General features: G+C 47.3%; 1 protein-coding gene across 1 annotated transcript; it reads right to left on the bottom strand.

The window, feature by feature from the left end:
* Window positions 1-453: 453 nt before the first annotated feature.
* Window positions 454-10,743, bottom strand: GEM (GTP binding protein overexpressed in skeletal muscle; the record flags this gene model as incomplete). The annotated part of the gene is made up of 5 exons (XM_080694252.1): window positions 454-731; window positions 3,231-3,435; window positions 4,186-4,262; window positions 10,151-10,490; window positions 10,708-10,743. 5 exons carry the CDS (start codon window positions 10,741-10,743, stop codon window positions 454-456), a joined length of 936 nt encoding a protein of 311 aa, XP_080550378.1.
* Between the last annotated feature and the right edge of the window lie 1,173 nt (window positions 10,744-11,916).

Genomic DNA, 11,916 nt, shown 5'->3' with positions numbered 1-11,916 from the left:
CTTCATGGAGATAACATACCTCGAAAGTCCTCCTCTGAAATAAATCCTCTGATGGCTTCCCTATGTGTGTATAAACCCAATGGCCTCAAATTCACATATGAGAACGTGGAACAAAATTTTTAACGATGAAAAGTTCCTTTCTTAGGCATTCTTTAGGAAGCTCAATTCTCTACTCTTCAAAGGAGAAAAACTCATGTGAACACTAAACATGTCCTGTAATGAGTCTTGGGTGCCCAAGTAGCAAGGTCTGGCTTTTCCTACAAATAAATACTGGTCTCTACAGACACTGTTCTTCCCATGCGTCGTGTTGCCCTTGAGGCTAACATGGTAGCTCTTGGCTGCAATGGGGAAAGTCACATCTAACCACACTGAAATATTCAATCTAATATAGATTATTGGTCCCAGTGGCCTTCAGCAATGTCCATAGGAGGACACCTGGGAGACGCTAGATACCTAGAGCACAGAGAGGTCGTGGCAGGATTTGGACTTGAGCTTGAAGGCCATGTTCTTGTTGTTTTTGGCGACGATCTTGCCCCAGAAGCGCCTGGCTTTCCGAGGGATGCTCTCTCTCCGTTTCTGGTAGGCCAGCCGCCGCTCATTCTTCTCCTTGCTGTCCCGACGCAGGCGGACCTGCCGCACGATGCCCTCAAACAGCTCCTTCACGTTGTGCTGGACGGCCGCGGAGGTCTCGATGAACTTGCAGTCGAACACCACAGCACACGCTCTCCCTTCTGGCAAAGAAAGGAGAGAAAGTGAGAGGGGCTGCAGAGGACAATTCTACACAGCGTATGGCAGAGCTGGGTGATTCCATTCCTGCTGAAAACTGCCCTCAGTGTAACTCCAGGCCAGTCAGATATGCCTTGGCTCCAGGAGGCCACCATGACATGCACCCTCAAGTAGGATCTCCTAAAGCAGGAAAGATGGACTTTAGGTCTAGTCCATCATGAATTCATTGTGTGAAGATCCAATTGCATCAAATATAGTGATATTAATTAGAACAGCAAAAGCCAAGGCCTCAATTTGTTACGGACCTCCTCCATGCCAAGAATGAGGCTAAGTTCTCTGTAAACATTCTTTCAGTGCTCATAACAGTCTTGGAAAATATATTATTATCCTTATTAGACAGAAGAAGGAGTTCACACTGCCTGTAAGTCACAGTGAATCTAGGTCTATTTGATTCTCAAAACCATACGCCTTCTCCTGACTCCGTTTTCTGAATTGAAAATTAGAATGCACCAATAAAAAACTAAATAAAAAAGAAAAAGAAAATTAGATATCTACTACTTAGTTTTTCTCTGTTTAAAACAAAAACAAAACATAACACAGCACTGTGAGATGAGTTATTTTGAAAAGTATTTGCAAATGTATAAAATAGTTTCATCACACTATTCATGCATCTCTGAACATCAAATACTTCATTATCTTCAAAGACTATGTGCCCAATCTGGGCCGGGAGTAGATGACTGTGGATGGTGTGTCCTGGCTATAAAAAATCTCCAGCTAGTTGAGGATTTGTCTTGACTGAGTTTCTTTTCTCCTGAGCAGGGCCTGGCAATGCTGGGTACTATTTTTACAAATGTATCAGGGACAAAAATCTGTATTAGGTCAATAAAACTTCAAGAACCCTAAAAGCACTTGAGTACACACTCAGCAAAGAAGAATTACCCTAGCTGGGTGTGGTGGTGCATGCTTGTAATCCCAGCATTTGGGAGGCTGAGACCGGAGGATCGCAGTTCGCAGACAGCCTCAGCCACTTAGAGAGGCCCTCTGCAACTCAGTGAGACCCAGTTTCAAAATAAAGAATTAAAAAAAATAGGGCAGGAGGTGTAGCTCGGAGGTCAAATGCCTCTGGGTTCCATCCCCAGACCCGCAAAAAAAAAAGAAGAATTACCCTTGAATTAAAGTGTGAAAAAGTATGCGTGATACCATTACACTGATGCTGTGGCTGATCTTTAGGAGTCGGGGATGAGGAACAGAGGGTCTTCCTAGGGCACTCACAGGGGCCAGAAGCAGCCAGAGTAGAATTCCTTTCCTCTATGAAACTCTCTCCCACTGTACCCCTATTCCAGAGACCCCCGTTTTTCCTGCATGAAAATGCATTTTCCCCTATTTTTTCCCTACCCTGAACTCTTTGAGAAGGACAAACAGAAGAGGTTGGGGACTGCAAATAAGTCCCTGAGCAAAGCATTTTACATCATCAGTAGGTACATTATTTAACAGCTCCTTTTGTAACTGTTTGAGCTATAGGTACATTAAGAGAAGGTAAATTTTATATACCAGGCATGTCCATCTTGTATATGTGTGTGTGCCATATGTTTCATTTTTAAAGGCCTAGTTTGAAAGCCTCAATTGATATATCTCTGATGAGGTTAAACTGGGGCAAAATACTTTTATTCTTGTTTGTGGTGAGTGGGGTACTTTGCCATGTAAAGCAGAGTGTGTTCCCATGAATATTTCTAAGCTCTGTAATGCTTCCATCTTGGACTCAGTTAAATATCAAGGATATAATAATAGTACCAACAAAGTACTATTATCAGAGTAAGAGTGACAGCTAGCATGGTTTCATGGAACACAATTAGTGTGTTGGGTTCACGGAAAGCCACCAGCACAGGCCATTTGACATTCAAAGTTGCAATAAATGTAATATACAGTTCCCATGTGGCGAAGGCAGACTGATCTGGATAAGAAAAAAAATGCTTTAAAAAAAATAAAGCATGAAAGCCGGGCGTGGTGGCGCACGCTTGTAATCCCAGCATTTTGGGAGGCTGAGACCAGAGGATCATGGTTCGTGGACAGCCTCAGCTACTTAGTGAGGCCCTCTGCAACTCAGTGAGACCCTGTTTCAAAATAAAGAATAAAAAAATTAGGGCAGGGGGTGTAGCTCGGAGGTCAAATGCCTCTGGGTTCCACCCCCAGACCCGAAAAATAAAAATAAATAAAAAAATAAAGCATGAGAAGAAAGACAAAAACAAAATCCTGAGCAAGATCTCTTCCCTAAAGGAATTCCAGGAAATCCCTTGGGGTGGGGAAATTTAAATCCTGCAGAAAGACCAGATGGACAAGGGAGAACAATCAGAAGAGAGAAGACTGAGTGAGGCCGGAGGAGCACTAGAAGGTAAACATGACTCCCTCTAGCATTTCAGTGAGTCCTGGCTCCAGCCTCAGGAGAGACGAAGGGAGGAGCACACGGCCCAGGGATGGTACCACAGGAGCGGCGCCAGCCCTCTTACCTGAGACAGACACTTCCCGGCACCGCACTAAGTCGCTCTTGTTGCCAACTAAAATGATGGGGATGTCCTCAGTCTGCCGGGCCCTGCGGAGCTGTATCCGCAGCTCAGATGCCTTCTCGAAGCTCGCTCGGTCAGTGATGGAGTAGACGATCAGGTAGGCGTCCCCGACCTGCATGCAGTGGTCATGGAGCCACTCATTCTCGCCCTAAAGGGATAAAAAGCCCCCTGTGAGCTCCGGTGGGTCTTGAAAATGAGGTGTCACCTTGCAAAGAAATCATGCTTCCTAAAGTACAGAAAGGAAGAATACTGCCTCTGACCCTCCAAAATGAGTGGACTTCTATGCCTAGGAGATGTCTGGGGGTACAAAGATCACTGCCTACCTAGCATTTATGCCAAAAATTATTTACCTTCCAATTTCTTCTACAGCTTGAGTTGATGAATTACAGAACTACTCTGCCAAACAGAATTTCTGTCCGAACTACAAAAAAAAAGGCCCTTTTCTGATCTCCCTAAAACTTCCTTTTGTCTTACCCAAGGGATGAAATTAAGAATCCTTCTGTTTAAATAGGAAGGTTTTCAATAAACAGAAGGTCTCGCATATATGCTCAGAAAGCCAAAACCTTTAAAAAGCAAATGTTGAAGGCTAGTGCCGAGAATGTCAACTTCATACAAGATGATTTTATGTGGTTGAAAATAACTGCTCATGCTTACTTGAACTTTTCCTAAAACAAACACACTTTTTATGTTTCTAAATAGAGCTAAGGACAAAGAACTACGACTTGCTTGTCATTCAGAGCTCATCTGTGAATGACCTGTACGGTAGAAGTCCTGCTCAAGGGTGGGCCCACCCCAAATGGAACAGCCACGTGTCAGTCAGACAAGGTCACTTCCAGCAAACAGCCTGCAGAAAGGCAAGCACACAAAGAATCCACTGAGTGCTACAGGTTCCACGCACCTTGTTCTCCCACATGTCCAGGAGTATAATTGTCGCACTTTCTCCATCTACAATCAGGGTACGTTCATACGTATCTTCTAGAAAAAAAGAAAAAAGAACAATGAGATTAAAGATGCTTTGACATCAGAGAGTCCTGTCGAAAGTTATGCTAGAAAATATGCTTGCTAGCTGAGCGTGGTGCCGCACGCTTGTAATCCCAGTATTTGGGAGGCTGAGACAGGAGGATCATAGTGTGTGGACAGCCTCAGCTACTGAGTGAGGCCCTTTGCAACTCAATGAGACCCTGTTTCAAAATAAAGAATAAAAAAATAGGTCTGAGGCTGTAGCCTGAAAGTAGAATGCCCCTGGGTTCCATCCCCAGTTCCACAAAAAAATATGCTTGCTAAATGTACAGACCTTTGCAAAGATGAATTACCATTTTTGTTACCTTCAACAACATATGACATATATTCCTCCAGTACTTGCTAAGCGAATCGCCTACACCTCTCAATGTGTATCACTAAACCACATGAGTTAAAACGCATTTGTTTTTCATTGTTATTGGACCTTTTCTATAGGAAAACCCTTTATAAGGATTAACTCACATAAAAGCTCTTGACTCGGGTTCAGCAGATGAGGCTAGGAGAACCTGTTACTCATGAGCCCCACTTGTGTAAGCCTTGCACAGGAAGCCCGGCAGCTTTCTATGGGTGCTTCCTGAACACTCACTGGCAGTATCAGGAGCTTTGAGCTCAGAGACATTTCTCCCCTTAAAGAAGTGCAAGAAAACTCTCTTGTTTGGCTGTGGTTTTCTCCCTTAAAAAAAAAAAAAAAAAACCTCAGTTCCCTGAGACTTGATGGGCTTACTTGTCCATCTCAAGGACAGCAGAAAAAGCATTAGTAATGGAAACTTGTTTCCTGCACTGGAGCTCAGACTGAGTGTAGGTAAAGGGTGAGCGAGGTCCAAATGGCCAAAGTTACTCTAGCTCAGAAAAGTTGGTCGGGGGTGGCAAGGCAGGGCGTGCTCAGATCTTCTCCAGAGGGATTCCCATCAGCCCCGACAACTGAGCCTGTTTCACAATGAGGTTTCCTGTACTGAATTTCATCATTTGAAAATTATAACTTTACTAATGATTCATCATTTTTCTTGTTAGTCCTTCTGCCTGGAATCTCTTCCCTTGGATATCTACAAGGCTTGTCCCTTCCCTAAACCTGCCAGCATGGGGCTCCTTAACCATCAATTTAAAATTATGAAACCTTTCTCTCACCAAAATGCCTTGCTCCTTTTCCTATTTTATGTTTCTTCTTTGCATTTATTATCACTTAACGAATATCACGTGACTTGTTATTTACTATCCCCAGCTCTCTAGAATGTTAGGGCAGAGATTGCCTCTGCGTTGCTTACCGTGTCCCCTGGCAACCAGGACACTGCCTGGCACCTTGCAAGTGCTCAATAAAAATCTTTCCAGTGAATGAATGAATGAATCAAGCAAACCTTGATTAGAATCTGGGTGCCCTCCTTAGTAACTACACAGCTCTGGACCATGTTCATAAACTCCCTGGGGCTCAGTTTTTTCTTCAACTATGAAATGGGATTGGTAATAGTATCCACACCTTAGGGCGTGGACACATATAAAAGCCTGGGCACAAAGTAGAAAGTTAGTGGGTGTTAACTGTTATCATCACCTCCTCAGAGGGAGAGCACTGGCTCTTGATACCCAGCATTTCTTCCTACAGGCAAATCCAAGCTTAATAGTGCTATGGTGGAGAACCAGGGCAGTTCCTATTTTATAATACTGAGGGGTTTACAGAAAGCAATGATCTTGGTTTAATGTTTCTTTACCTAATAACTAGAATCAGGAGAGAGAACGGAAAGAAAACACGGACAAAGGAAAAGTTAACCAGGACTGTCTGTTTCCACACCTCCTAAAGTATCATTCTTCCAATCAGGAGTAACTGTTTCCCACTGGAAACATGTACACAGCATAGACCGGAGCTCACGAGCTCACGGAGATGCCCTATTTGACTTGCTGGAGAGTAGGGCATCAAGACCTCAGCGTGCAGACTTATACAGGCCGAGAGAATCATCAGCACCTGGGTGGCACGGGTGAGGGCGAAGCCAGGGCTAGCTTCCCGGATGATCACAGAGCTCAGCTTTTCTCTACAACCCTTCCCTGCACTCGGAAAACTCTCAGGAAAGCAAAGCACGTTCTCCGTCTTCAGCCCCATTCATCACTCCAGCAGGCATGGGGGACGTGCCTGACTGCTCAGCAGTCCACAGAGATGCGGTGTTCCTACAGCCCAGGGACAAAGCAAGCCCCAAACTTCTCTTGGTTTAAGAAATAACAGGACAAGTCTACAGGAAAAGTAGACTAAGAATGTAAACAGCAAAGATGGTTTGCTGTCCTGGAAGTTTCCTGGCAGGATCACTCTGTCTGGCCTTATCTCTGCCTGAAAATACTCCAGGTTGGAGACCCAGGGTCCTAAAACAACACAGCTCCTCCAGGGAGTGGGTCGGCACATCACCTTTGACTGTGTGGCCCAAGGACCCTCCAAACCCACAATGCATCCTGTGTGCCAGGACTGTGTGAGTCCTGCACAGCTACGTTGAACACACTTCTGAAGCCTCCCAAACACACTCCAGCGTCCCTCCCACCAAAGACCTTGCAACTGCTTTCAGGTCTCATAGCCCTAAGGATCCCAAGGAACTTGGAAGAAATGTTAACTGTAAGACACTGTTCTTTTCTCCATCGGCTCAAGGCTCCTCTGCAATCTGAAAGGGCCCAAGGCAAGAGTGACTGGGGACAGGGGCTACTATCAAGGAAACCACCATCCTGGAAGTTAAGACAGCAAAAGGAAATGGATCCAGAATCAGAGACAACTCAGGTTTATCCTGCACTTCCTGAGCCAGCACTAAGCTACCCACTCGGTATTATCTCCTTTAATCCTCATAATGCCTAGAAAATAGTGTCCCCAAGGATACAAATGAGGACACTTCAGGAAGTGAAGTGGCTTACAGCTGAGCAGGAGTCTACACCCACTCAGCAGGCTCCAAGCCCAGTGCTCTTCCCCGTATTCCTCGTGTGTGTGTGGAGTACCTTCACACATCCCTTGCTGTCTTTAGGGTTCAGCGTGGAAACCACCTCTTCTTGGAAACTCTGATTTCCACAGCCAGAACCCTTTTCTCCTCTGAATTCTACTATATCTCTTTGAAAACACTCCTCACATCCTAGCTGGGTTTACAGTTGGTGCATGTTTGACCACCATGGTACCTCTGTGGAGGGAGCCCAGGACACTCTGCACGTCCCCACGGTGCCTAGCCAGTGTCTGTGGTGTGTGCTCAGTAACTGCTCCGGAATGAAAGAATGACTGGACGAATAGCATTAAGTGTGCGCAGAGTCCTATGATTATTGCAGTATAACTATAACAATATCCATCTTTATGAAGAAAAATAATGAGAATATTGTGTAGATATTTTTTCTTATGGTTAATTATGAAAAAGAAAAAATGGCCTAGAGGTGTGCGTTGGAAAACACAAAGCCAAGTAGTGATTCCAACGGAGTGATGTAATCCTAGATGGTATAAATTAAGTTGTTCAAGAGAGACACATAAGATGGAATGGGTCACCTGAGAAGCTTCTTATTGTCAAAGATTCTTGGATCAAGGAGGTAAGGAAAACATTCCTTCTCTTCTTTTTTCTTCCCTTCTCTTCCCTCTCCTTCTTCTTTTTCTTCTCTTTCTCTCTCTTTCTCCCTCCCTCCAAACAAAGAGGTTTCTCAACTGCAGAGGTCTTAATACTTTTATGCCTACAGGGATACCTCCCTCCCAACAAATACCACTTTATCACCCTATTTCAACAACAAACCTTTTTTTTCTTTTTTCTTTTTTCGGTGGTACTGGGGTTCCTGGAAACCCTTCTACCTCCGGGCTACACTCCCAGACCTATTTTTATATTTTTATTTGGAAACAGGGTCTCTTAAGCCATCGCAGCTGGCTTCGAACCTATGCGATCCTCCTGTCTCTGCCTCCCAAGTGCGGGGATTATAAGCGTGCGCCACCAAGCTAAGCTAACAACAAACATTTTTGAAAGTCTACTATTCACTAACTTTTAAATTCTTCCCTCTTAAAAACAAACAAAAAATCTCAGTTGATATTTAACTTCTGTCAATACTCAAAGAACTTTATTGTTAGTTTTTATTTATTAGCAAGGCATGGTGGAACACACCTATAATCTCAATATTTGATTGAGAGGCAAAGACAAGAGGGTGACACATTTGAGGACAGCCTCAGCAACTTAGAAGACTCTCAGCAACTTTGTGAGATCCTGTTTCAAATATTTTTTTTAACAAAATAGAGTTGGAGGTATATAGCTCAGAGGTAGACTGCCCCTGCATACAATCCCCAGTACTCCCTAAAAAGGTATTTATGAATTTCTCCCTGCTCTAAAACAGCCACTGACCCTGATCTCCTTAGGGAGGGGTTCTGGGGCAGCTCACCCATCACTGGCCACCCCAGAGCTCTCTTCTAGAAACAGCCACCCACCAACTATCATGAAGAAGGAGAATCAGCCAGGTGTGGTGGCGCACACTTGCAATCCCAGCATTCAGGAGGCTGAAACCAGAGAATCCTCTGGTTCACGGACAGCCTCAGCTACTTAATGAGGCCCTCTGCAACTTAGTGAGACCCTGTTTCAAAATAAAGAATAAAAAATAGGGCAGGGGATGTAGCTTGGAGGTCAAAATGCCCCTGGGTTCCATCCCCAGACCCGAAAAAAAAAAAAAGAGAGAATCAACTATATACCACTGGCCCCGTTTCTCCATTGCCTCTGGCTCCGCTCTCATCTCTGAGATTCCCGAAGCAAGAAGAGAAATTGATGTCACATCAATGAGTCATCACTTACAGCCCAGCTCCTGAGCTCCCCTCCAGGCAGTGAACTCCTTGACACTGAGCCACGAAACGGGCTGGTGGAGTGAGCAGAACTCACAGGTGCTGATGGGAGGGAAAGTGAGTCACCCTAAGCCCTTACCCTACCCTGCACCTCTGTGATTCCGTTGTGCATGTGAGAATGCAGCTGAGAATATGGCCAGACCGCGTGACTTGAGCAGGCATGGACGGTTCTTCCTTCATATCTATGGCTGTAAATAGGGACACACAGCTGTCCTGGTCACACAGCTGTGCTGAGACTGAAGCTTTAGCTAAAGGATATTGTATGGATATCCCTGACTATCGGGGTCCTCTTTCACATCCCAGAATCAAGGACTGCATCCTATGTGCTGTTGGGAAATGGATGCCCTTATGAGGTAACACCACCTCAAGACGTTTTGGAAAACAGGCAAGGCTTCCATAGAGAGAGATTTGAAATGAGACTGTACAGGGGAAAGAAACTACCTTTAAAAACTTGAAGACTCTACACAACACATCATCATTGGTATATTTCAGATTTTTTTAAATGATTGGATACTATTTCAAATACAGATTTCAAACAGTTTTACACCTTAAAACATCTCTAATATTGATGAAAATAGGCTGGTGAGTCTCCCCCTAACTTTTTTTTTAATTTTCAAATCAGTTGAGTTTTATGTAAAATTGTGGGGGGGGGGGAGGCTGTGCCTATGCTGATGTCTTAGACAATGATCCAGAGTAAACAAAAACCAAAAATGGGATCCTGCTCTCTGGCTCCATCCTCTTTCATCAGTCTCCCTCAGACCCTTCTGACTTGGAATCTTAGAAATTCCCTTTATGGCCCCAATTCAACAGATTTTGGTCCTGTCTACAGGCAAAGTGTGTGTGTGTGTGTGTGTGTGTGTGTGTGTGTGTCCATTCCAAAGGCCTGTGCCAGGGCTTTTCTGGGGACTCCGCTCCCCCATCCAGTGCCAAGGATGCACAACTTCAGCTCCCACTCTGCAGATAAATAACCCACCGGCTCCCCATCTCCTGCCTGGACCGCTGCTGCGGGACCGAAGCCGACCGAGGCCGGGCCACCTACCTCCCAGCACCTCACAGTCGCTGTCCATGCTGTCATGCACACCTGCGAAGATGTTGGCCAGGGTGGACTTGCCCACCCCCTGCTCCCCTATGAGCACCACGCGGTAGTAGGTGTTCCCTAACTCGGAGGAGATGACAGAGTCCGTAGAGTCGGAGGACCAGCTCTGGCGGCAGTGGTCGTCAGGGGCGGCAGAGTGGCGGCTGTGGCGGTGGTACGAGTGGGGCTCTTTCTGGACCATCAGATGCCTGCCGTCAGCAGGGATGCTCCAACGCTGCTGCTGTGGCTGCACGCCCACGGTGCCCCGGCGCATGGTGACATTATTCAGAGTCATCCTGGGGTCCTAGAGGATTCAAACACACAGTCAGCCCTCACTGGTATTGTTCGATGGCTGAGAACCAAGAATCCCTAATCTAAAACACCACTGAAACAGCCCCCAGAACCTAAGAAGCCAAGCTTTGAACTGGAGACACACACACACACACACACACACACACACACAAACAGCAATCAGATCCTTAGGCCAACTATCATTTGCTTAGAGCTGGAAAAAAAAGTACCGTTAACATTGCCCACTGCCCATAAGCTTCTTCCATCTTCAAAGAACCCCTCTTCTCCCGGAGCTGGCTCAGAGGCAGCTGGCCAGAGACCACAGACTCCGGAGATGGACGGTAGAAGAGCAACAAGTCAACACCGCGGGGGACCAGGCTAGCGGCTCTCATCTGAGCGGGGCTCTCAGTCACACCAGCATCCTGCAGGCTTCTGTGCCTCAGTGGCAAACACGTGGCAGTGACATCACTGCCCCGGGCTGGACTAGACGGGTGCTTAGGGAACTTCCATGTTTAGTAAAGTTGCCCCGATGCTCCATCTGCTGAAGGACCATCACCTGGGGAGTGGGCCCGTTTCTGTTGAGGGCTTATGGCCTCAGCTCTGCCCTGGTGCCCGCAGACACCACGCTTAAACCATCCCAGCCCCAAGCCTCGTCATTCCACTGGCAGGGAAACGACCTGCTCACGTTCACAACCGCCAAATCTGCAGAGGAAGCGCTTCACTCTTAAAACTCATCCACTCCGCGATTTCTGTCATTCAACCCGGATTTCTACTTTTTCCCGAAGCCAATCAGAAGGCCAGAGACCTTCCTCCAAACGCAAACTTCCTACAACTTTCCCCTTGCGAGCCTGTCCTTCGGGGTCCGGGGATGAAGCGGACGCGCTCGCCTGGGTATCAGCGAGATCCACGCGAGGAGCGGGGTGGGGGGCAGACGCCCAGCCCTCGCCCCCGGCGCGCCCAGCCCCTGGCCGGTCTTGGGGTCTTAAAAGCAGCCTCTTAGTTGGCCGCCGGGCATGCAAGCGACGAAAGCAGAAAGTGCCTCCGCGCCTGGCCACCGGGTCTCCAGGAGGAGGTGACCCTCCCCCTGGGTTGGACCAAGGCACCTGCTGCCGGGACGCGAGCGCACCCTCGGCCCCAGAAGTTCTTCCCTGCGGGGGCCCCGCGCGGTGCACCGCCCGCCTCAACTTGGGGAGCTGTGGGGCGGGAAGCTGCACGGCCCGCGCCCCGCGGCCCCTTACTTGGCTCGGCCGCGCGTCGGTGCGAGGCGGGCGCTGCGCCGGCTGCCTCCGCCTGCCGCCTCGGTGCGGAGGGAGCCGCCGCGCCGCGCTTTATAGCCGCCCCCCCCCCCGCCGCCACCCGGCTTTTCCGTGACGTCAGCGACCCGCCCTCCCGGAGGGGCGGCTCTGCAGCAAACTCCAGTGGCTGCCACTTGGCTAAAT

This window comes from Muscardinus avellanarius, assembly GCF_963383645.1.
Source record: "Muscardinus avellanarius genome assembly, chromosome: 4".
NCBI lineage: Eukaryota > Metazoa > Chordata > Mammalia > Rodentia > Gliridae > Muscardinus > Muscardinus avellanarius.
Note: the sequence above shows the minus strand (reverse complement) of the source record. Positions and strands in the feature narration are given on the sequence as shown.